The sequence below is a fragment of the Cervus canadensis genome, chromosome 26, assembly GCF_019320065.1.
Source record: "Cervus canadensis isolate Bull #8, Minnesota chromosome 26, ASM1932006v1, whole genome shotgun sequence".
NCBI lineage: Eukaryota > Metazoa > Chordata > Mammalia > Artiodactyla > Cervidae > Cervus > Cervus canadensis.
Window position 1 is genome coordinate 31284381 of NC_057411.1, and position 27511 is coordinate 31311891.

The 27511-nt window shown below is 37.9% G+C and overlaps 1 protein-coding gene across 1 annotated transcript in view; it reads right to left on the reverse strand.

Annotated features, from left to right (window-relative positions):
- The window catches only part of ANTXR2 (ANTXR cell adhesion molecule 2), a 166476-nt gene that overhangs the window by 70758 nt on the left and 68207 nt on the right, over positions 1-27511 (reverse strand). Inside the window, exons 12-14 of the mRNA XM_043448471.1 lie at positions 19984-20079; positions 3529-3573; positions 2525-2617 (exon numbers count right to left, since the gene is read on the reverse strand). Coding sequence (XP_043304406.1) covers positions 2525-2617; positions 3529-3573; positions 19984-20079 — 234 coding nt within the window. The remainder of the gene's footprint in view (positions 1-2524; positions 2618-3528; positions 3574-19983; positions 20080-27511) is intronic.

The following is a 27511-nucleotide window of genomic DNA, read 5'->3' on the forward strand; positions in this document are numbered from 1 at the left end:
TATTTAAAAAAAAGTGCAAGTTTGATAGCTAAATGTTTCCAATTCTATTTGGTTTTCATGATAAACAATGAAATCCCATAATTTCTGAGCATATTCAGAGGTTGTATCATAAAGGAGCAATTTCAGAACTGAGAAAAGAAACAAAAACAGTTTCAAGCTGCACTGCCAGAAACACACATGTGAAGTCATCAGGTACTGTGATCAGTTGTGCTAACAGCTGTTATTAACATCAGTTCAGCTCTAGCTTTCTGCAAATTGCCATTACCACAGTGTTTAAATATTTAATGTAAAGGAGAAGGAAGAAAGACTTTCTACTAAAATTCCTATACTGGCTTAAAATAACATTTAGTTACAAAGACTTATTTTTTAATTCAGATGTACCATGATTTCTATAATTCCATTTACTTTCCCTTTAAGGTATTTATTTTTTAAGGAAAATACTTTCCAGATTTGAATAGGCATGATTTTAAAACAAGGTATGTTTTCTATTTTTCCTCTCCAAGTTTAAATAAATTCATGCTTAAAAAAGTCTAATGGTGCTTAATTCTCAGTATATTTTTATTGTGTATTTTTACATATTGTGTTTCCCCTTTGTGATGCCTATATTTACTTGCTCATTTTTTCCATCATCCCATCCTTAGTTCCACCTCACTGATGGACTAGTCCATAAAATATAGCCAAAATTATCCATGGTTAGGGAACTTCCCCAGTGGTCCACTGGTTAAGACTTTGCCTTCCAATGCAGTGGGAGCAGATCTGATCCCTGGTCTGGGAAGGTAAGATCCCACATGCCTCACAGCCAAAAAAACCAAAATGTAAAATAGAAACAAACAATATTGTTTCGAAAAATCAAATGTAAAACAAATTGAACAAATTTAATAAAGACTTTAAAAATGGTCCACATTAAAGAAAAAACTTTAGAAAAATTATCTGTGATTAAAATGGACTCTGCTTTATTAATAGTAAATGAGTCCTTCTCAGAAATTTTCTTCAGCTAAAAAGGAAGGGCAATGTAATTTCATATCAATTAAGTCAAAACTAAAACACAAATAAATAAATTTCAATTCAACTAAATTTTAAATAAAAGAGTCAATAACTCTTAAAACTTGAAATGTGAGTTACTCAAGGTCGTTCATGGCCCCGTGGCTTTCCTGACCATATTCCAATAATATGCCTTTTAACTGGGAACCCATTCAGGAGCTCATGCATATGCTTTTCTTTTCTGTAGAAAGAGACTCCTAATCTCTGGAATACTAGAATATTGGAGTAACAAAAATCTGCCACAATTCCTCGTGTTTTCAATAAGAACAAACATACCAGGTGGCTCAGATGAGGACCACCTGCAATGCAGGAGACCTGGATTTCATCACTGGGTTGAGAAGATCCCCTGGAGAAGGGAGTGGCTACCGACTTCAGTACTCTTGCCTGGAGAATCCCATAGACAGAGCTGCCCGGCGGGCTACAGTCCACAGGGTCGCAAAGAGCTGGACACGACTGAGCAACGGGGCACACATGCAATGTATTTGATCCCCACTGTCACGTGGTATTTTATATGTGTGGATTTCAAAATGGAATTAGGCTTATTATTCTGATATAAATTAGTACATGCTCACTGACAAATAGGTCATGAACAAGCAGGGAAATACATAACACAAACTGAAAATCACTCCATTCAAAGAAAACTACTAACACGTTGTGCCAATTCCTGTCTAACCGTTTTCCCCCTGCATACATCTTCTTATATACATGCTTTGCCAGGATCTGTGTTTAATAAAAAAGTCATGATATCAATGACAAAATCCCTCCAACTGCTCCCTTGGGTGGGAGGCTGGCTTATCTCTGCCACTGTTAAGGAGTCAGTGCTGACAGGGCTTGCATATTATTAATTATTCCATCACATTGAAAAATATGTCTGTGGTGATAAGAAGACCTCATTTGATGGTTAAGATATAATATTTAAGTTCTATTTTAATCCACACTTTTTGCCAGTCTAAAAATTTAATACATTCTATAAATGATATTTAATATTAATTATGATTATTCATAAGAGGCAACTAAAACCTATTTTTTAAAAGCCTTAAAGGTACTTCCTCTACATTTGTGATAAGGTCATATCCACTCTCCTGAATATTTTAACATTTTTTTCTCCCCAAACAGTACTTAACTACTGACTCTTTTCAAAGACAAGCATTGTTGCAACTTTAAGTAGTTGGCTTCTTCAAAGCTGATGTTCTCTGTCATCATTTTTTCCAAAACAGTGAGGAAAATCCCTAATTTTGTTTTGCCCTTTAGAATTCATGCGTCTTATCAATGCAGTCCATTGGCTAATGAAGTCAGTTCTTGCACAGTTTTGAAATGGCTAGAATTATTCCATGGAAAAAAACTGCCCAAAAAAATACCATATGTTAAGAAATACTGGATGGTATTAGGAAATTGAGCTGTGAAAAGTAGTTTCCATGGCTTAATAGTTCTAAAAATATATATTCCAGATTAGCAGCTTCTATTTTTTTTAAGATATACCAACCTCCATTCTTTTAATTCCTCCAACACCTCGACCACCATAATAAGAAGCATCCACGGTTGGCCATTTCTTGGTAGGCAGAGGTTCTTCTTCCTCCTATGCAGGTACAAGGTTTTAAAAAAGTGTTTAATTAATTTCTTATAATGTTACTTAAGTCATAACTTGCTCACATTTAGATATTTTTCTGAATAATACCACTGGTATGGAAGAAATATAGTAAAAATTACACATAGCACATGTGTATGTACTTCTGCTTACATGTATAAATTTCAAGTGAAGTTCTACAGAATATAAGGGCTCCTTTCATTCCACAATTCATGGAATCTACCTTATTTTGCTAGGCTACCAGAAGTTGCTCCTAAACTATGAACCTCATTTGTTTTTTCCAGATTTATTCATCATTTCATATGTAAAACGATAAAACATTATAATTAGGACCACATTTGAATGATCTTTTAAAGTCTCAACATATGTGTAAATTTGAACCCTGCAAAATTGGTACTAAAAAGGTAGCTCAGAAGCTTTGAAAATGCACAATGCCATGTTTCTTCTTGCTAACATAATATTACTAGTATATGCTATATACTAGTAATATAATATTTAATATATACTATATTAATAGTATAGTAATACAGCATATAGCAGTAATATAAAAGTAATAATAATTTTGAAGAAAGTAATAATATCTTTAAACTGCAAGCTTGGATCTTCCAACTTTTTGTAAATAAGGTCAGTAACAGCATATTATTCATATATTGGTATAAAAGTAAATTAAATCTCTATGTACTATTGCTCCTGACAGCCAGTCTATGTTTATCAATGTATGAAGGTCCCATCTTCTAACATGTAAAAGAAACCACAAGGTTTGAAAAATAACAAGTAACTTTCATAAACTCAAAAGTCAGTATATCAGAGTTACCTAACAACAACATAGTTGATTAGATCTGGGCATAATATCTAAATACAAAAAAAAAAATACACACATCACTTATTAAGCACTCATTTACCTCTTTTGGTGCAGAAGGTGGTGGTGGAGGAGGATCCTTGATAACCTGTACCAAAAAAAAAAAAAAATTAAATGTAGGAACTTCAGTGGCATCAAGAGGAGACAAGAAGAATGTACAAAAATAATTAGATTAGTAAAATACTGTGGTGGTGCCAAAGATGTCCCTGATCAACTTAGCTTCTCAATACTTATGCCCCTATCGCCCTTTTAAACTAGGTTTTTTTAGTTAGCTTTTGACTAACCAGCAACTACTAGTAGTTTTTTTTTAACTAACTAGCTAACCAACCAACCAACACATTCACTCACTTTATCTTTATGATGTAGATACATTATAGCTACATTTTTCAGTCAAATAACAAGAAAACTGTCAAATACCTTGTACTAGGTGTTTCTTCTAATGTTAAAATGCAAACATTTTTCACTAGATTACAGCTTGTTCCCTCAAATGGAGAGGGTATTTACTAGCAAACTCTTCCTGCTGTGACTCACTGATTCTTTTCAAATTGACGATATAAAAATCAGCTTGCTTTGGATGAGATAAGGGAAATGAATATACTCTCTTTCCCCACCTTTTTTTTTCTAGAAACAAATCAACCTTTGAGCTAAGATTCCTTTCCTGTGAATCATTACTCAGTAGATTATTTCATCAAGTCTGATATGATTAATTCTTTATGTGAGAGGAATATAAACTGAAATCTGATTTTAAATGATCTTCACTGGTATTGGGGTATCTGGACTTTCATACTATCCTGATAGAAAATGACTGACCAAGTGCCAATGGCTTCTGATAATTCGGGTGCACATCCAAGTCTGTATACTAAGAAGGAAAACTTTGAAACTATAACTGCTTCACTCCATTTAAGGTCAAATGTTTCAATTCTGTTATGAGATGCTTAAAATTTTAAAAGAGTAGCTTTGAAAATGAATATCATCAAAGAATTCTTTTAGTGTACCGGTATCTTCCTATTATCATGAATATGTTTTTATTGTTTTTTAAACTTTTTATTTTGTATTGGGGTATAGCCAGTTAACAAACAATGTTATAACAGTTTCAGGTGAACAGTGAAGGGACTCAATCATGCATATACATGTATCCATTTTCCCCCAAACTCTTCTCCCATCCAGGCTGCCACATAACATTGAGGAGAGTTCCATGTGCTTACAGTAAGTCCTTGTTGGTTATCCAATTTAAATATAGCAGTGCGTACATGGTCCATCTCAAACTCCCTAACTATCCCTGAATGTGTTTTTTACAGACTGCTTATATTTTAAAGATATATACCAAATCACTTCCAGGTTAATGATATAATTCTGATATTTTCACCAAAATAATTAGAGGTGGGAAGTGAATAGGGTTACAGATGAAATAAGATTAGCCATAATTGAGAATCATTGAAGGTGTGTGAAGAAGACACGGAGGATTCGTTATTTTACTCTTTCTCTTTGCATATGTTTGAAATTTTCCATAAAGAAAGGTTTTTTAAAAATATTTAGAGAACTGACTCAATCTTTTTTATGTATATTACTTTCATCATTCTAATTTTGGTTTAGATCTAAATCTCAGGAAAAAAAAAAAAACAGGCAGTAACCACAATCACATGGATATAACTGGACAGTAATTTAATCTGATTGAATCTCAAACTAATTCATCATAGCATTTGAATGCTACAAGAAATGCTGTTGTTTTTACTTAACCCTTTTATTATCCAAGTTCATTTTATCAATAAACATAAAATTACAGTTCTTTTTGGTAATAATGAAGGATAGAAATATGTGAATTTTGAGATTTAGCCCAGAAATAAATGCCAAGAGAGGATAAAGATTTAAAATAATACTGGAGTAAAATAAGACAAAGGTTATCATGCTACAGGTGCATTTCCTTTATAAAAAGGAAGCACTCCACTTATTTGCAGGGCAGGAATGGTGATGCAAATGTAGAGAATGGATATGTGGACAAGGTGAGGGGAAAGGAGAGTGGGATGAACAGAGAGTGGCACTGGCGTATATAACTAGCATGCGGAGAATAGACAGCTAGTGGGAAACCGCACAGGGAGCTAAGCTCATTGCTCTGTGATGACCTAGGGGGGTGGGATGGGAGTGGAGGGTGGACGGGAAGCTCACGAGAAAGGGGGTGTATGTGTACAAACAGCGGATTCACTTTGTTTTACAGCAGAAACTAGCACAACACTGTCAAGCACTTATACTTCAATAATAAAATTAAAAAATAAAATAACAGTAATCTAGAAAATAAATGAATAAAAGTATGGCAAATCGAAAAAAAGAAGCATGCAGGTCATTATCAACATGCATGTCCAAAATAAGTGAAAAGCAGATCAGTCAATATTTCACACTCAACAGAGTCAAAACCAACCTAATTACCTTCATTTAAAAGCCAATTCTTCTTCCTGCCTTCCCTATTTCTTTCAAGTAAACCATTTTCTTGAGAATTGCATCCTTAAAGTTTTCTCATAATCTATAATTTATTCTCACCTCTGAATGACTTCACCAAATCATTTACCATGGCCAACAGACTTTTTGTAATATTCCAGTCTCTGCAGTGTGTATGTAATGTATGCATCTGTCTCTTTCACCCCACATTCCTATCTTTTCCTCTCCTTTCCCCACCATGAATTCCCCAGTCTTCTCAAAGTAGTTCAGATTTCCTTAATATGCACGGATGCTTGTTTGTTCTCCCCTAGCATTGATCACAACTGATAATTTTATCCTACTCCAAAACACTGTAACTTCTGTGAGGATGAATTTTATGCCTGCTTTGTTCCTGATTATATTCCCAGAACTTAGCAAAGTGTCTAGCAGAAAAGAAGAGAAGAAAGAAAGTTAGAAAAAGAGAAAAAGGAGTAAGGCAGGAAAAAGAAAAGAAGATGGAAGAGAGAAGAAGGAAGGAAGAAGGGAAGAAAGGCAGGAAGGAAGGAGGAAAGGGAGGGAGGGAAGGAGAGAGGAGAGGAGGAAGGAAGGAGGGAGGAAAAGGAAGGAAGCGAGGGGAAAGGCAGGAGGAGGGGAAGATGACAGGAAGAAGGAAGGGTCCTTTACATTCCATTCCCATTCAGTTCAGTTCAGTCACTCAGTCGCGTCCAACTCTGCAACATCATGGACTGCAGCACGCCAGGCTTCCCTGTCCATCACCAACTCTCACAGCCTACTCAAACTCATGTCCATTGAGTCGGTGATGCCATCCAACCATCTCATCCTCTGTCCTCCTCTTCTCCTCCTGCCTTCAATCTTTCCCAGCATCAGGGTCTTTTCAAATGAGTCAGTTCTTTGCATCAAGTGGCCAAAGTACTGGAGCTTCAGCTTTAGCATCAGTCCTTCCAATGAATATTCAGGACTGATTTCCTTTAGGATGGACTGGTTGGATCTCCTTGAAGTCCAAGGGACTCTCAAGAGTCTTCTCCAGCACCACAGTTCAAAAGTATTAATTCTTCGGTGCTCAGCTTTCTTTATAATCCAACTCTCACATCCATTCCCATTATCACTACCTAAAATCATGAACTCGAGAGTCTTTGGACCTTAAAAATATCTAGTACAATATTTTTCAACTTCCCCAATGCATCCAACCAGAACTTCATTATTCTGAAAAATCCCCACCTAGTTGTCATCCAACTATGTCTGAATTCCTGCAATAAAGAGAAATTCACTACTTCACTAAGCAATTCATTCCACTGGCAAGGAACCCACATCATTTGAAAAATTTTCCCCTAAATGAAGCCAAAGCCTCCCTCTTCGTAGTTTCCACTTTTTAGTCCTGATCCTACAGTGTGAAATGTATACACACACACAGACAACTATTTTTAATTCCATAAGAGAGGGTTTCCTGTTTTTGAATACTAACCATATATCATCTGAGAGCTAAACCTCACAATCATTTTTCATGTAACGATCTGAGATATTGGGTGATCTTGGTCAGTTTCTTTGGCATGTATTCATTTGTACAACATCTCAAAGTGTGGATTCTAGAACTGATAAATAGCATTTTAAGTGTGGCCAAGCCATTAATTAAAGGCATGGTACTCAGAAAAAAACAGATGCACCCCTGGCAGTCCTCACCTTCATTCCATGCATTTTAATTAATAACATATTGAAAACTAGGATTGATCTATAATTACCATAGCTTTATTTTGGCATTAATGTCTACATGCTTTGCATGTGTGTGCGCAAAGTCGCTTTAGTCATGTCCGACTCTTTGCAACCCTATGAATGGCAGCCTGCCAGGCTCCTCTGTCCATGGGATTCTCCAAGCAAGCATACTGTAGTGGATTGCCGAGGATTACTCCAGAGGATCTTCCCGATACAGGGATCGAACCGGTGTCTCATTATGTCTCCTGCATTCGCAGGCAGGTCCATTACCGCCAGAGGCACTTGGGAAGCCCCTACATGTTTTACTTGTAGCTAAATTACACATGCAGCTTGCTTCTCTATCTCTAATTCATCCTTCATTCTAATCTATGCAGCCAGGTCAATATTTTTCTAAGCTTGTTGTTGTTGACTGTTCAGTCTCTAAGTTGTGTCTGACTCTTTGCAACCCCATGGACTGCTCCTCTGTCCTTCACCATCTCCCAGAGTTTGCTTAGATTCGTGTCCATCGAGTCAGTGCTGCTATTCAATCATCTCATCCTCTGCTGCCCTCTTCTCCTCTCGCCTTCAATCTTTCCCAGCATCAGGGTCTTTTCCAATGAGTCAGCTCTTCGCATCAGGTGGCCAAAGTATTGGAGCTTCAGCTTCAGCATCAGTCCTTCCAATGAATATGCAGGACTGATTTCCTTTAGGATGGACTGGTTGGATCTCCTTGCAGTCCAAGGGACTCTCAAGAAGCTTAATTGATTGCAATAGGAGCTTAATTGATCATTTTTCTAGTCAAAATGGATCAAATGTTCCAGTGACCACAACTGAAATCAAGGAATGACTGAATTTCTGGAGGAACCTTACGCATGATGCTTCCACTCAGTTTTGCAAATTATCCTAAAGTGCTCTAGAGTTCTTTCACTAGGCAGAGGCTAAGGTACCTCCTTCATGCCAGTAAGTCTAAGTTTAATATACGGTACTCATTTTCATTTCCTTGTGAGCATTTTAAATTAACTCTGGTTAGTACATGTACATCTTGTACAGGTATATGAATTTCTGAGAACGGAAAGAGTATCCCCAATCCTATATTACATTATGTACATGTGCTTGCTCACTTGCTTCAGTTGTGACTCTCTGTGACCCCACGGACTGTAGCCTACCAGGCTCCTCTGTCCATGGGATTCTCCAGGAAAAATAATGCAGTGGGTTGTCATGCCCTCTTCCAGAGGATTTTCCCAACCCAGGGATGCAACCCGCATCTCTTATGTCTCCTGCATTGGCAGGCAGGTTCTTTACACTAGTGCCCCTATAGTTTTTTACGCTATATCCCCTTGAGAATTACTGAACATCCACCGCCATAACACCTCTTTTTTTATGTCATATTTGTCATGCTCATTATCCTGCATAGCATCGAGTTTTAGCATGGATATGGGCAAATCAAGTTTCAATTTAAAATCCTCATATGACCACTGCTGACATCCTCACAACAGGATAATGAGAGGCATTTTTACCTTCTTTATCAGAGACTCTATCTGTTATCATAAGCCGCAACCCGGAAAACAAAAAGTCCTTTTTGAGTGCATGAGTCCTCTTGCCCCCTCATTGTCCAAATGCCTTAGCATGGCCCTCAATTCAGCCCTAACACTCTATCTACAAAATCTCTGTTTGTGTACCTTTAACTCCAGGTTGACTGAAGACCCCTTTGCTACCCCCAATAAAATGACCGCTTCCATGTTAAGTCCCTTCCATCCTTCACAGAGCAGTCTACCAACTTTCCATTCCATTATCTAGAAACTTTAAAACTTTTAACAATATACACGTTACCACACAGTTGAACCATTCATGTTTCATCAATTTGGGTTTATATGTTTATTTTGGAATTTTTCAACTACCCCTCAGAAGTGTTGATTTCTTAGGGGCAATATCACTTCTCCCTCTTTAAAAATATCACGGTGCCTAATAAAGTGCTGTGAAAACAACAGATACTAAAAACATGATTGAAAGTGAGTTGAAGGAACTAGTTGAGAATGTTTGCAAAGCAACCTCTAAATTTATTTTTTTAAAAATGGAGAAAAAAGATGTAAATGATAACTGATAAAAGATTTCCATGAAAATAAAATATTGCTAGTTCCAAAGAAAATGAAGTATCAAATTTCTCTTTTGACCAATAAAGTCCAAGAGCTAATCAACTCAAAGACAGATGGGAAAATATAAGACCATGATAAGTTTCTTCCTCTGGGAAATAAATTTGATTCACTACAGGTCCTTTCCAAAATGAAAATTCTAAGAGAACGATAAAGACAAAGTATGTATCACAATACTTCCCAATAGGTCTTTTGCTTCTATGCCTTTACATAATTAAGTAGGCCATATGTCTACATGTATTTGTATTCACCTTATTTCAGAAAAGAACATTAGGGTTTGTTTTTCCAATAATGTGTAATTAATTGTATGTATGACTAAATGCATGACTTATTATAAATTTAAATTGATTTTGAAATCCTGGTAAGTATACTTTATACATTGTTAACAATGGGGAAAAAAAAAACCCTTAAAACTCTGCATAAATAAAAATTTGATCTTGTAGATTAAGAGACACAACCACCACCACAACAAATAACAGCACTTTCAGAAACTGAAACAGACCCAAGGCTCATCTGTGCGCTCTTAATACTATTAACAATAACCACATTTTATTGGTGCTGGCATATGCCACACACCCTATATTTTTTTCATTTTTGTAATAGTGCTATGTGGTTACTATGCTTATTTTAAATATAAGGAGAGGGAGGCTCTGCATTCAGTAACTTGTCCAAGGATATATAGAGAAAACATTAGAATTAGCATTTAAACCCAGGACACTGGTCCACCTACCTCCAAACTCTGGGTTCAACTTTCTCTGGCACATGACATTCTCTTAAAATAAGGTTTGATTGTCAAGGGAAAGGGTACAGGAGAAAAGGTTTAAGATGTGTTGAGAGGAACATTACTTGGTGGGATGGATGGCTGGTTAGATAGATATATGAATAGGTAGATAAGATAGAGATAGACAAACAGATACAGATCAATATTATGGTAACTATATGAGACAGATGCCATCATCCTCATTTTATAGGGACGTAACGTTTTCATTCATATGCCCAACATCATTGCCCTAGAAATGTTGGAACAGGAAATAAATGTTGTGTGTGTTTGATGTTTCTAAATGCTCCGTCTCTCCATTGTACCACACAGCCTCATAAGAAACAAAGAAGAGTGAAAATAATCTGAAGTCATTCAGTCCAAAAGCCAAAAATGGCAAAAGTCTGTGTCCACTGATGTCCCTACATTTCAGTAAAATTAGTGCAGGAGAAAAGGAAACCTGATTGTTAGTCCAAATACATTAAAAATAACAGTCATGAGAATCCCATTCTTGTATTAAATAGTGCAAGAACACTCATCTCAGAAAAGGATGTATTCGCATGCACCATATTTTATGAGAATTTGCAGATTTTAAAAGGCATAATATTGCCTAGTTGCCAGGATTTTTTCTACTTAGCATCCTTCAACTCGATATTGAAGATTCTGGAAAACACTTTCACCACTTTATGAACCATATGCAGAGTTTGATTCTTCTCCAATTTTTTTTTTCATTTGTTATTATCATCATCAGAAAGGATTACATCTCATCTACTTAGCTGCTAGAATGAAGATTTCAGTTTGGAGGAGAGCCGATTAAAAAAAAAAAAAAAAGTTAGCTGCTTCAGGCAACAGTCCTTTTGATCTGCTCATTAACACTTTTCAAATGTTCGAGTGATGTGGGCATTCTTTGCGCTAGAAAATGTCAGCACTGGAGCCTGCAGCCAGCTTGATGCAATCATATGTTCCGATATTCAGAAAAGAGTGAAAAGAACTGTCAACAGTGAACTGCCTTGGATTTAAAAAAAAGATACTGTGTAACGACTGTAGATCAAGTAGTATTTCAGAAGTGACTCTTGCCAGTGACAGAAACAAATGCCCAATATTTCAGCAATGTCATCTAAGCACCTAAGGGTCCACAGACTTCAAGAACTCATTCTTAGTGTGTACGAAAACTTGTTTGAAATATATGTGGGATTTCCTTTCACTCTTCCCTTTCTTTTTTGATAAGATCATAGAACAAGTGCAATGCCTTTCCTCTCATGAATACAAAGTTCTCTGACATTAGTGTTTAGGAAATCCTTTTCCAAATCCCACAAAGTGAGTTGCTTTCAACAATCAGACCAAGATATGGTCGGGTTATCTGCCTACCTTTTCTTTCCTCCTTGACAGACTCATTAATGTTCAAAGAGACTGCTTTGAATAAACAAATAATAGTGGAAAGTCCGGACAATAAATAAAATTTTAAATGCCTGATGAGGACTGGGAAGAACAATGTGAGAGTGTGCTTTGAAGGGTTGGGGAGCATGCATTATGCTCAGTTGTGTCCAGCTGATTTGCAACCCCATGGACTGTAGCCCGCCAGGCTCCTCTGTCCATGGAATTCTCCAGGCAAGAATACTGGAGTGGGTTGCCATTTCCTCTTCCAGGGGATCGTCCTCACCCAGGGATCGAACCTGCGTCTTCTCTATCAGCAAGCATATTCTTTACTACTGGGCCACCTGGGAAGCCCCGTGAGAGTGTATTCTCCTGGAGTTAAGTAAAGGTACTGCCATCAAGGTAAATAAACTAAGACCGGGAAGAGTGTGATACCCTGTTTTGTAATGATGCTCTGTTGGAAAACATCACAATAGAACCAATAAGCACTAACATCACACTCTATTTCAAAGAGGCAACCAAACATAAATCATTTTAATTAATGGTACAAGGAACGCATATTAAAATTTAAATTCCTTCTGTCTTATTGTGCATTCTTAAAAAAAAAATCAGGCTGCTCTCAAAGTAACTCAATAAAGGCACCAAGAGCCCTCCTCAACAATAAAAAACAAGTGCAATGTAGAAGCATTATTACTATTTAGAAAGAACAGCACAGCTGTTGCTGGCTAAGAAAATGATTCTATATAGCTCTAGTCAGATATATCCTCATCACGAAAGCCCAGCTTACTTATAAGTAAATTGGGCTTTAAAAAGATAACTTTTTAAAATGGTGTTTTAAAAAGATTTATGAGATCTTTATGCAATGTCTTAAATGTACTGAGGAAAAATGAGCTTGTAGTTTTCCCCTGTGGAGGGAGAACTTTGGCCAAGGACACTAGAGCAAAGTGAACATTTATCATTTCCAGCATATTCAGATATTTATTTGCAGCTGGATAACACACTCTAATTGACAACACTCCAGAAAGTCTTTGTTTGCCACCTCATTAGCCTTACATCTGTAATTTTGCAGAATGCCCAGTTCTTCCAAGTGATCCAACTACAGGATGCTCAGTTCTGCTATGCTGGTAGTAAAACAAACCTGCCATAAACTCAACACATCTTACGAGTTAAACAGTGATGTAAAGAGCCGTATTTTCTGATATCTCCCTCATGATTCAATACATGATTGTTTTTAACTTCTCCCCTTTTTTAATCTAAGGAAAAGGAAGGATGCTGCTGACATCTTTGTTATAGAAAAGCAGTTGTAAAGGATGGATGTGAGGTTATTCAATGAGTAGGAAACAGAATCATAAACAGGTTGTGAGAAATAACTTTATACAAAAATGAGAACTTCCCCCCTGATGGAATAGTTTGCAAACTCAACATACTCTATAGTTCGCTAATGATAACGCCTAAAAATTCCAGCTTTGCATGAGGGTTCTACTATTATTACTACTATTACTACTACTATGAGAGAAAGTTCTCCAAAGATATTGATTTAGATCCTATTTGCCATGGAAAACCTAGGCACACAGAGGACACAAATCTGCAACATTTTAATCTGTCTTTAATGATATCACCTGTTTCTTTTATCCTTGAATATACTCATTAAATGAATTGAAAGATTTAACATTTTAAAATAGTCTCATGTTAAAAGCATCATTGGTAGCCAGATATTCTATCTGGGGAGTTTTTTTCTAACCTTTTTTATTCTATGTTCCTCTATGGCAATCTGATTATAGGGGACCAATGAACCCCTTCCTAGACTAAACAAGCTAAATTGAAATACACAGGATTAAAAGGAATCCAATTGTATTGAAATGTAACTGTCAAATCTACTTTTAAAAACAAGAAACCAGATCTGTGAAACAGAAATACTATGTGCTTCTTTATTAATTCATCAAATAATGAAATATAATAATAGGTCTAGGAACTATCATGATTTCTTAAAGTTTAATTGACTTTCAATAGTTTCGCGTGTATAGAATAGTGGTTCAATATTTTTATATCATAGAAAGTTATAACAATACAACTATTTTGGCTGTTCCATACATTATATCCTCATGACTAATTTATCTTACAACTTGTATTCTGGACCTCTTAATCCCCTTCACCCATTTCACCCGTCCCTCACCCCTTCCCCTCTGGCAACCACTTGTTTGTTCTCTGTATCCATGTCTTCTGTTTGGTTATATTCGTTCCTTTGTTTGGTTTTCTAGGTTGCACAAATAAGTGGAAACATATGGTATTTGTCTTTATCTCTCACAATTTTGAAATAGTGGTACATATCTGAATATGAACGGGATTGTACTGGTTTCTACCATCAAACAAGAGGCACCCTAAGAAAGCTGACCACGGATCTTTGCTGTCAATGGGTTCTAATAACATATATGTCCTGGATACTTCTTAAAATAAGAAACCTGTTTCTTCGACAAATCCCTGTCACTCTGAAACAGTGAGTAAATTCTACTCAGTATATAAAGCATTACGCATATTTACTTGACAGTTGACCCAAAACAAAACAGAATGGTAATTCTAATTTTAAAGAATGCCCACAGGTTTTCACTGCCACAGAATCACTGCAAACATTTTAAGAATATTTCCTTATCTCCCATCTTACAACTTCTTGCACTCCATAGACAGTTTTTGTAATGAGTTGATCCGAAAACATATTATGTAAGAATTCCCCAAAATCAATACCCCTGAGCAGTGATCCCCAACTCTGGAGAATATCAGAATCACGTAGGGAATCTGTTAGATCTTTAATGCTGCAATAACAAATCACCACAAACTTAGTGGCTTAACACAATATAAATTTATATTCCTACAGTTCTAGATGCCAGGAGTCCATACTGAGTCTAACAACTAAAATCGGGTGTCATCAGAGCCATCTCATTTTGCAGGCTCCAGGAGTTTATCGCTCCTTGCCCCCTTCCAGCTCCTGCCTAGAAGCTGCATCACTTTGGTCTCTGCCTCCATGGTCACACTGCCTTCTCCCCATCCGTGGTCTTATCTCCTCTGTCACCCTTTCATATGGGCACAGTGATGGTATTTAGAGCCAGCTAGGTCATTCTGGATGATCTCCCTATTTCAAGATCCTGAATTTAATCATATCTGCAAAGTCTCACTGACGCTTTAACCTCCGAGCCACCAGGGAAGCCCTCTTTTGCCATAGAAGACAACAATCATGGTTTCCAAGAAGTAAGACCTGGATATCTTTAGGGATCATTATTGACCTTACCATAGGGGCTATCCTAAACCATACTGATCCCTGGAAATGTATCACCCAACCACCCTTTCCCCTCAGAGAGAGACACCACAGGTGGAAATCTGACAGCACCTACTCTGAGAGCCTTTCAATTATAGGAGCAGAAAAAAAAAAATCTGGGCTAAGATATAGGTAACACTGTCATCTCTGAGTCATTAATTAGATATCTGTGAAATGTTAATCTCTGAAAAATGAATGGTTAAATTATTTCACAAGATATTTTTTAAAAATATGAAATGATTCAATGAAGAATGTGTGACAGATACGGGTGCCTCTGTTCAGGGTTTTTTTTTTCCTTTCCAGGATTTCTATCTCGATAAGAGCTCCTAAGCGTACGATTCCCAAGGAGGTGATGGCTGACATAGTCTAAATGTGCCTGAAAACAGACATTTTAAGCTGTTTAATCATATTTCAGTTGAAAGACTAAATGTTTGCCCCAGTACTTAAAAGACACTCAAACAAAAGGAATTTACACAATACCAAGCTGAAATAAGGACTTCTCTGGTGGCTCAGACAGTAAAGAATAAACCAGCAATGTGGGAAACCTAGGTTCGATCCCTGGGTTGGGAAGATCCTCTGGAGAAGGGAATTGCAACCCACTCTAGTAATCTTGCTTGGAGAATTCCATGGACAGAGGCTACAGTCCATGGGGTTGTAAAGAGATGGGCACAACTGAGTGAGTAACACTAAGCTGAAATAAATACATTTCATTTCCTATTAAAAAGTATTATTACTGGTAACAGCTGATGGTCAAAGTCCAAAATGATCCCTGATAATTGAACGTTGCTAACAATTAACTAATCATATTCAAATGCCAACATTGTGGAAATATATTCTCTAAACATAATCAAATAAATAAATATCCTGCAGTTGTACTATCATAGTACACCTTCTGTTATACTCAAGATCCTGTTTTTCATAAGGTTACAGTCTCCTTTGACCCTTCCTTTTCACATCACCTCCTCATCTTTCTCTAATTGATTTAGCTTACTTGTTATATTCCAGCTCTCTATACTTTGTTAGAGATACTTTGCTCAGGCTGTATCTTTTTTTTAAATACAAATGTTAATGGTTTCACTCCATTTACAGTTATTACAAAACAATGGCCATATTCCTTGTGTTGTGTAATACATCCTTGTAGCCTAACTTATACCCAATAGTTTGTACTCCCCACTCCCCCCATCCCTATGTTGCCCCTCCCCTGCCCACCGCCATATCTAAGGCGCACCATCTATACTGGCTTGTATTGCCATAGCTGATGGAACTCAACTGGATAAGACTTAATCCCCACCGGGACCAGATCTCAGCAGCATGTACAGCAAGGGAAGCTTCTTTCAGGAGATCAGTGATCAAATATTTCCAGTATTTTCTCCTCATCCCTAGGGTGAGTTCAAACTTCCTCAAAGACATAGGAGGTTCATGCCTAGATCCTAAACCATCTTCCACCACTGCTTTCCCTGGCATGCTAGACCTCAGCCTGGGACATCTCAAAGCACGCCTGAATAACTTGTAATTCCACACACACTTCATAGGAAATGTCCCTCATCAACTGCCAAAGTCTTGTTCAATATTCAAAATCAGTTTGGAATCGGCAGCTCCACCCAGTTTCCCTGAAACAATCCCTCAATTCTGGCAAATCCCTCTTTCCTTTGTGTTCCTGACATGTGTTGCTCCTGGGCGTAATCACGAACTTCCATTCTCACTATTAAAATATGAGTTTCCATATCATATGGTAGTCATTTCTGAACCCCAAATTCCAAGCCCAGCACTGGCTCAGATTACTAAGGGCTGAATGCAGAATTTTGCCTCTACTTTCTCTCTGCTTTTAAATCTGTGTTTTTAGGGAACATTTGTTCTGCTTCATTTATGTGCTCAGTCACTCGGTAATGTCTGATTCCTTTGTGGCCCCGTGAACTGTAGCCCACCAGGCTCCTCTGTCCATAGGATTTTCCAGGCAAGAGTACTGGAGTGGGTTGCCATTTCCTACATTTTCTTCCTGACCCAGGGATGGAACCAGCATCTCTTATATCTCCTGCATTGGCACACGGGTTCTTTACTACTAGCGCCACCTGGAAAGCCCAATTCATTTATTTTATTTATTTTTTTTTTAATTTTTTAATTTTTTTATTTTTTCAGTGGGTTTTGTCATACATTGATATGAATCAGCCATAGATTTACACTTATTCCCCATCCCGATCCCCCCTCCCACCTCCCTCCATTTATTTTTAGATCTAAATGCAAGTTCATACTCAAGGCTAACTGCTCTGTAGTCTCTATTTCTAAATGTAAAATAAGGATGATTCTCTCTATTAAATAAGTTGCAGAAATTAGTAAGCATTCATGATGTTTCTGTATATAGGAAGCCCTCCTGACATCCTAAAAACACACCTTAATGGTGTCCTGCATAAAGTCTGCACCCTGCATAAAGAAATATAATTCCTGATTCCCAATCTGCAGAGTTTCAGGGATGGAATGGATCTATTCTCACTACCTGATGATCGAGTCCCCTCTATAACATCCATGTGACAGTGAAGACTTCATTTGACTACATCAAGTGTTGTGAAAAAAAACTGCCTGCCAAGCAAGAGACTTGGGTTTGAACCCTGGGTTAGGAAAATCCTCTGGAGAAGGAAATGGCAACCCACTCCAGTGTTCTTGCCTGGGAAATTCCATGGACAGAGGAGCCTGGTGGGCTACAGTCCAAGGGGTTGCACAAGAGTCAGACACAACTTAGCAACTGAGCGGGCATGCAGCAACCTCACAAAGAAGCCCAGTTCAGTGTTCACTAGTGTCCTTTTAAAAAAACCATACACTTTGACACTTTTGAGCCCTCTGGTCAATAGTAAATGAAAATGCAAAGTAACAAAAGAATGAAAACCACCCCTGTGAATTTTAAATTAAAAAAGTAAGGAGTACAAATCACATTAAGGCACCTTTTTGCTTTTTAATTTGAGACGCAAGAAAGTAAGCTCGTCTCAAAATCACCATATCTAAGATAATGAAGATTACAACAGGAAACTGAGCGTAAATTGCTATAGCAGGAAACTGATTAGTTCAGCAAAGAGACAGGATGCTTCTTGTCTCTGCTGCTGTCTAAATTAACTCTGTGCCTCCTCCGTGGCCAACTGCTCTGAGATAAAGGATTGTAAAGTTGCCTCATGAAAGTGGACTGACGTACAATGAATAATAAATGTAGAAGTAATACAAAGCACTGCCTGAAGTTGCAAGGAGAGGAAATCAGTCAGCAAGGGTGACAGGGGAAGAGTCGGTCTAGTAACATTACGTAAAACACTACTGTGATCCACAAAACATAAAGTTCAATATAATGTGCTGATAAGAAGAGGATACCAAAATAGGCAGTAGGCATGCTTTGAAGGAGTGCTTCTTCAGAAGAACCTTTTCTATGACGCCTGAACAATCCAAGTTATATTGCTTGAAATGTACTCAGAGTTCCACCTTGTGACAGGCAGAATAACGGCCCCATAAAGATGTCCACCTGCCAAAGCAGGAGATGCAAGAGATGGGGGTTCGATCCCTGGGACAGGATGATCCATTGGTGAAGGAAATGGCAACCCACTCCACTATGTTTGCCTGGAGAACCCCATAAACAGAGGTGCCTGGAAGGCTACAGTCCATAGGGTCACAGAGTCAGACACAACTGAGCAACTGAGCAACTGAGCACACACACACATACAAGGATATCCACACTCTAATTCCCTGGGACTGTGAATGAGCTGTCTTCCAGGACCAAAGAGACCTTGCAGATGTGATTAGCGTGAAGGATCTTGAGATGGGAGATGATGCATGCATGCATGCATGCATGTGTGCATCAAGGTGGGTCCAACCTCATCACATGGTTCCTTGATATTGGAGGTCCTTTCCCAGCTGGGTTTGGAGTCAGAAAGACATGTGACTACAGAAGAATGGTGACAGAGATGCAGCATGCCTGGCTCTGAAGCTGGAGGAAGGGGCTTACTAGACAAGAATGGAAGGAGCCCCTGCAAGCTGCAAAAAGCAAGGGAGCAGATCCTCCTCTAGAGCATTAAGAGACGAATGTATCACTGTCGATACTTTTCAGCTTAGTTTAGCCCAGCAAGACCCATGTTGGATCTGTGATTACATAACTGTTAGGTAATAAATTTGTGTTGCTTTAAGCCAGCAAATGTGTGGCAATTTGCTACAGTAGCACTAGAAAGCTTGTGTATATCCATGTTCTTTCAGAGGTTTTACTCAAGCATGAAAAATGACACAACCTCAAACCAACTGTCATAACTTCAAAGTGACTGTTTCACAGATACCCTAACATTTTCATGTGACTTATTTCTAAAATGTTTTTCCAAGAGGCAAACAGAAAAAGTCCTGAAATAGTGTATCTTTCAAACTGATAATGAAACATTCAATAAGCAATGAAAACAAAATAAAACAAACCCAAAACCTGACAGATTATCAACCCCTCTCAATGAATCCAGTAGAAAATATCATTCAATTTACGTGAAATTCTTTTGTACTTGAGTGGGAAACCCTTTATCCCTATCATCATTCCTACCTTCTTCTTCTCTTCTTCCCCTAAACCTGATTTTGAAGTGCTTCCTAGAAGTTTTACAGTAAACATTTATTAGCAGGCATGAATAGAATTTCTTACAATGATTAAAATATATAACTATTAAAATTCAATTTGCTAATTGAAACTTTGCTGTTGTTGAGCAATGTGGCACTGATTCATATTTCAGCCGTACTTTACACCTTGATGTTTAAAAAAAAAAAAAAAGAAGACTGCAAATCCTTCTTACTTACCACTTTGCAGCAAAGGGGCCAAAACCACCACATCAGTCCAATAGCCAAGAGCAGCAGTAACACCAAAATAGCAATGAGGGCTGCAATCCCACTAGACTGGAGGAAGCCAAAAACAAAAGCAAGGCGGTCAGCAAAGTTGACAGTCAAATCCCAAACATGTACTTTTTAAGGAAACACCAGAAAAAATGATAGGAAGCATCATAATGTTAAACCAGACTGCTAATATATTCCTTTACATTCTTTAAATTGTATAAATTATCTTACTACTTATATACTAATTACATTATATCCCATTTTATTATATTTACATAATATACTAAATATAATCTATTTGTATTAAATTTCCTCACATTATACCTTATATATATTATGTTAAGATAGGCAAGGATAAGTATAAAACCCTCCCAAAGTGTTTGAAATTATACCTTAAAGAAAAAGAGGAAAAAAATCACAATTTGGAGTTGTGCGAATGGTCCTGTGCTGTATCTGCTAAGTCGCTTCAGTCAGGTCTAACTCTTTGCGACCCAATGGACTGTAGCCCACCAGGCTCCTCTGTCCATGGGGTTCTCCAGGCAAGAATACTGGAGTGGGTCGCCATTTCCTCCTCCAGGGATCGAACCCGTGTCACTCTCCTCTCTTGCCTTGGCAGGCAGGTTCTCTGCCACTAGCACCACTTGGGAAGCCGCATGAACAGTCCCTATGCCCCCTATCTTATGTCTCTGGGAAAAGATTACTCTGGTTACAAGCAAGATTACCTCTAGGCAGAATTTATGCAGAATTTCCCCAGACTTTTTGATGATGGAGCATTATTTCTTCTTACACTTAAATGGCAGGACAGGATGAATACCAAAGCTCACCAAACAGGTGACAAACCAACAACAACGTTCTTGTTGGCAAGTGGTACACACGTGTCAACGAAAGGATGCAACGGTATGCGTTCGGATGTCAGAGGATCACCCACGGCAGTTCATGTGCTACCCGCTCACAACCACAAACCACACTGGTGTTGTTACGCTTCCTAATGACGAGCTCCTCCAGCCCTGACACCTCTGTCCTGGGCTCAGCCTCTACCTGCTTCATCTACCAACTACCTATTCATCCTACAGGGCGTAGCTGAAGCCACTTCCTCAGGAAGCCTTCCTCGTACCTTCTGGCTAGAAAATACCCCTTCTTACTTTACAAGGCATGGTTCTCTGAACCTTAAACTTCAGCACTTAGCACAATTTATTTATTTGATTTGCTTATTTATTTCTGATGAACTACAATTATTATTTGTCTTTTCTATATTCACTATGAGTTCTAGGAAGGCAGGGCCTATTCCCAATCTACTTATCCAGGTATACTCCAGGCCTAGTATGTAGAACTATTTACTAAGAGAATGAACTCCAAATAAATGAGACGCCAAGAGCCACAAACACAAAGTGAAAGTCGCTCAGTCATGTCCGACTCTTTGCAACCCCCTGGAATTCCATGGAATACAGTCCTTGGCATTCTCCAGGCCAGAATACTGGAGTGGGTAGCCTTTCCCTTCTCCAGGGGATCTTTCCAACCCAGGAATTGAACCCAGGGCTCCCGCATTGCAGGCAGATTCTTTACCAGCTGAGCCACAAGGGAAGCCCAAGAATACTGAAATGGATAGCCTTCCCCTTCTCCAGAGAATCTTCCCAACCAAGGAATCGAACCAGGGTCTCCTGTATTGCGGGCAAATTCTTTACCAACTGAGCTATGACACAAAGAAGAGTATTTACTTAATTTTTAGCACAGAGATCAATTTTCCAAGAGAACAAAGTGTCTCTTTCAAATGCTTACTCTCTGAGATTCCCCAGTAAACATGGTCTGTTTGTGTTTTTAATTTTTAAAGAAAAGACTTCAAGAAAGGGGGAAAAAAAAAAAACCTGTAAATAAATCAATACATTCTGTCTGGGTGGGAATGTGGGTCTCCATAAGGTAGGTTTTCTGAGATACACACTCTGTCATTCAAAACAAATAAGAAGTACAAGCCCAGAAATCAAGGCAAGACTCACATTTATCCCAAAAGCTGATAAAGAGAGAGCCTGGAGCTGAAAGAACCTACCAATACTCATCTTAGAATGGCCTTGCCTTACAAGTGTTAGTCTGGAGGTCTAATTTTAAGCAAGCTGTTTAATTTTTAGGGGACTCTGTTTTCTAATCTATACAATAATAAAGTCAGTTGTTCCCAAAGCATGAAATTCTTTGTGGCAAAGTGATAACCAGGATATCTCTCTTAGAAAAGCACTGTGCACATTAACATATTTTTAAAGCTCTGAATGGTTTTGTAGTAGGAAAAAAAAAAGTCCAACTTACATCAGAACAAATCAATTTTTTTCTCATAACATTATCAATATCCTACAGAACTAGGATCCCCCAGTATCCATTTGGGGAAATGTTAGGATTGATCAAAAAGAGAAGACTTTTGGATGTTGAAGTAACAATGGTGCTGGTATTTAATTAGAACATTTTATGATGGAATTTGAATTGTAATGCATAATAACTTATGCACAAAGAGATAATGATCTTTATGTAGACATGCTTGACTGCTCACTCCCTCAGTCGGGCCTGATTCTTTGCCACCCCATGGACTGTAGCCTTCCAGGCTCCTCTGTCCATGGAAGTTTCCAGGCAAAAGAATACTGGAATGGGTTGCCATTTCCTACTCCAGTGGATATTCCCGACCTAGGGATTAAACTTGCGTCTCCTGCATTGCTAGACGGGTTCTTTTCCACTGAGCCACCAGGGAAGCCTCTTTATGTAGATAGTTATTTATAAATAATTGAAGAAGAGAAGAGAAGGTAGTTTGCAAAAGTAATAGTTTAAGAAGCATTAGCAAAATATTCTTTGTATAGCTTATCAGAAAAATCTTGAAATATGAGTCATAGTTTCCCTGTATCATCTGTTTGTATATCACAGTGTAAAAAAAAAAAAAAAGAGATTACCATACAGTGACTTGGAAACTATCTCCAAACAAATCAGTTTTCAAAGACACTGATTATTAACTGCATTTCAATTTTAATAAATCCACTAAAAAAAACCTTTTAAAATAATTCTCAGGGCAACATAGACCATAAAACATGCACTGACTTCAGAAATTTTAGGAGAAGATTAACAATCAAGTATATACATGAACAATGAAAGCCATCCTTTGCTTTCTAATTTTGCACCTGGATATAAGAGGGAATAACCATACAAGCTATTTATATAACTGATGTTAGGTTGCAAATTAACCAAAACAGACACCACCAAAATATCACCTAGAATCTTTGACTTGTCATGTAATCTATTTTCAGAAGACAACAAAAATAAGTACAGAAACTTCACACACACATACAATCTTCATAAAGCTCTATTATTTACTATTAGCCCACTCTTAAGGCACTTGAAGATGCTACTACATGGTATTTACCATAAAACATTAATTTTCATTTTAAGAAATGAAAAGACATGCAGTCATCTAGCAACTTCTTGATGTACAATTTGATAGAATTAAAGTGCAAACTCAATGCACCAGGCCCGAGCACTTGTCCCATGCATCCAACCTGGGCTGGTGATGTGTTTCACTCTAGATAATACACATGTTTCGAGGGATCGGGTAGAGAGGGAGGTGAGATGGGGGATCAGGATGGGGAATACATGTAAATCCATGGCTGATTCATGTCAATGTATGACAAAAACCACTACAATATTGTAAAGTAATTAGCCTCCAACTAATAAAAATAAATGGGAAAAAAAAAAAAAGTGCAAACTCAACATATATTTATTGATGTAGCCTAAAGATCTAAGTCAGTGTCTTGCAGATAGAAATTTGTGTGTGTATGTGTGTATGTATCAGTGAGAGAGAGAAGATAAATACATTATAGAAAATGTTCAGGTTATTATCTAAGTTCTCTGTCCTCAAAACCTAAGCAAGTAATTCAGAGCACACATGAGGATACTTATGAAAGCACTTAAAGTGCATCTTTGTACACGGAATTCCAAACATTCATGAACAAATCATGCAATGATTACACTAAGCTCTGAAATCTAGACAAACAAGAATATAACAGGAAAAGAATGTCAACAGAATACATAGAAAACTATGATATCTTACGGGAGACATGTTGTCAAATGTGTTTAATTCATGATCCCACCTTTAAGCTCTTCCATAAAATACCCCCAATCTGTGACTGTTCATGTATGGAGTGAACACAACTTTTCCCCCAGACCTTTCCGGCATGAGGATCAAGCCACAGCGTGTCCATGGAAATGGCTCGCCATTTGGCTCTGCTCACAAATTCCAAAAGGGTACTACGAACATTTGTTTTCCCCTTTTCTTAGAATTCAAATCCTATGTTCAGAAATAAAGACATGAAACTAGAGGGTGTGAATATGCTACAAGTTTAGTGGTTAGTGTTTCTTTTTTTTTTTTTCTACAAATGTGTCATGAGCAGGAAATTCAGAAAATCATACTGACAGAATATAAAGTAGATGGGCTAGCCATGACAGGCAGTCAAAATTCTTGCATTTTCTTTCAAAAATGTCCCTGTGAGGAACACTCGCAAAACACTGTGCACATCCAGATGTAAATATCATTTCATATAATAATATTATCATCTCAACTGATTCTGAAGATTAGTATACAAGAAAACTATGAAAATATACACTTTCCACAGACCTACAGACTTCATCTTTATCATATTTAAGTTAAGCATGATGGAGAACAGGTCGCAGTAAGCAAAGAATTGAATGCAACTGGAACTTGCCATAAACACTTCCCTGGATGCCCCGGTCCCAGACATTAGCTCAGTTAACTGGATACAAATCCAGGCTTCCACAGTTCCTTTGTTTTGATTTGCCAGAGCCATTATCAGAACATGAAAGACCTTAGCAATGAAAGGGAAATAATTTCATTGTTCAGATAACTTTATAAACAAATTAAGAAAAAAGGTCAAACACACATAGACTTCAGTGCTCTGAGCAGACGCTGTGCTGCAAAGTTCAGACTTCAAAGTCAGATGAAACCAGATCTGATTACACAGAGATCTGTATCATAGGGAGAAACTAAAAGCCTCTCAATTCTGTTTAGGTGTAAGGCTGTTTAAACAGCAGAAAGTTAAAAAGCTGCCAAAGCTATGTTGTGCAAGTCTTCCTGAAGCCCACAGGTTAGTTAGAGGGACAACCCTCGAACACACAACCATAAATGTGAGGAGGACAGAAAGCCGGTAGAATAGAAACAGGCAAAGAAGGAACTAGCCTGCACTGGGGTTCTCAGAGGACCTCCTGGGAAAGTATGAGAAAGCGCGGAAGAAGCAGGGGTCTAACGAGTGGCTTCTTGCAAGGACAAGAAAAGACAACTTTGGCTGGAAAACAGGATCTGAGGGAACCTGAAGCAACTGAAGAAACTAATGAAACACAAATTTCTGGAAAGCAGGAATCCTCTTTATTACAGAGAGAACTGGCCATTTGCTGGGTTAATACCTAACAAATTTGTTGGATGACCTTCCAAGTGGCCATCTGTTGGATCAATTCTTCCTAACTATAGTTCTAAACAAGTAGCATTTTCAGGTATCTACAAAGACAAGTTAGCTGAGGAGGCGAATTAAAGACTTAGTACCTTGGGGCTTCCCTGGTGGCTCAGATGGTAAGAAATCCGTTTGCAGTGCAGGAGACCCAGGTTTGATCCCTGGGTTAGGAAGACCCCCTGGAGAAGTGAATGGTAATCCACTCTAGTATTCTTGCCTGGAGAACTCCATGGAGAGAGGAGCCTGGCTGGCTACAGTCTATAGGGTCACAAAGAGCTGAACACAACTGAGCAACTAACTAACTAACCCAAGTGTTGGTCAAGGCTGTGAAGCCAAAACTTTTTAGTTTCAACTGGGGACAGAACCTTGAGCTTGATTTGGGGTAAAAGGAATATATTTTCTAGTTGTCCTGGACACATTTAGTCTTTTAACTTTACCTGCATCTAATTTCCTTTTCTTCATTCAAAGCAAGCTCTAAGGTACAATGAAAAACTTTACTCTGCCAAACAGATGTGAAATTCTAGTCATTAAAGAAGTATAAAAACAAATCAGAGTTACTACTGTACTTGCAAAATAACTACAAGAAAAGAGGAATCACTCAAAAATTTCAAAACTTTGTGAACAGCATGTTGCAATCTATCTAGAAAATAAATAATCACAGCAACCACATTAGAATAAAACAGAAACAGAAAAGGGGAACTAGATCTCTACAACTTCATTTCACGAGTTCAGAGCTTGGGAAAGAAAAAAATAGGTCATAAAATAGGTGATGATTTCATTTACTGGATTCTTTTGAAATATTCCATATCAGGAATGAGCAAACTATGACCCACAGGCCAAATCAACTCAACAATTTCATAAGAAACCTGGCAAGCTAAAACAAATTTTTACATTACTATATAGCCGGGAAAAAATGAAAGAAAAATATATTACATGAAATTCAAAGGTTAGTGTACATAGTTGGTTGAACACAGCCATGCCCATTTGTTTATACATCTATAGCTGCCTTTGCACTAATGGAAGAGTTGAGTAGTGCAACTGAATTGCCACCAAAGCTGAAAATAATTACTATCTGACCTTTTACCAAACAAACAAAAAAAAATTGCCAACGTTTATCTTACATAAATCAGATCAGGACCTGCTAATGAATGGAAGATTGTGCAACAGGGGCAGACAGACGGGTTCAATTCTCAATTCTAGCATTTACTTGATTATGAAACTGAGCAAATAATTTAACCTCCAGAGTCTCCAGGCTCCCAGTCTCCCCTTTCTTGGGGGTAGTGAAGGCTGAAATCATTTAATATTCTGCGCATCAAGCTGTGTGTACCCTACTGAGAGTTAGATCCACTTAACAAGAGGAAGCACCTTCTACTGTGCATATATGGGCAGTAAAGATCGGAGGTGGCTCTCTGTGTTCCTAAGTTTTCTCATCTGTAATATTAAGATCATAATAACAGCCTTCTCTTCAGTGGTGAGAATTAAATCATAAAGTGCTGAGCACACGTGCAGGGCTTAGCACAGTGACACGTAACTCTTGTTCAGAAAATACATTCTTAGTATATTATTCTGAATCAGAAGAGCAGTGGTTCCAGAGGGGAGAACAAATATCTCTCCCTGCATTTTTAAAAACAGAGACACATTTAGGAGACCTTCTGAGACAAATGAAGAGAATGACTCCCTGAGAGCTTCCCTGGCCGTCCCGTAGTTAAGACTCTGTGCTTCCAAAGTAGGGGACATGGGTTTGATCCCTAGTCAGAGAACTAAAATCCCACATGCTACATGTTCATGGCCAAAATTTTAAAAAAAGAGAGAGAGAGAGAACAGATAGCCTAAGTCTAAGCCCTCCTCAGACCCTAAGCTTAAATCTCTTAAGTCTAAACCTTAGGATCCCCACTTCGAATATATAGGTACTGTCATTCATTCCTTTAACAAATAATTTTGGAACACCTGCCTTGTGTAAGCACCAGACACCAAAAGGGAGGCGGTGAGCAAGCCACAGCCTGCAGAGAGAG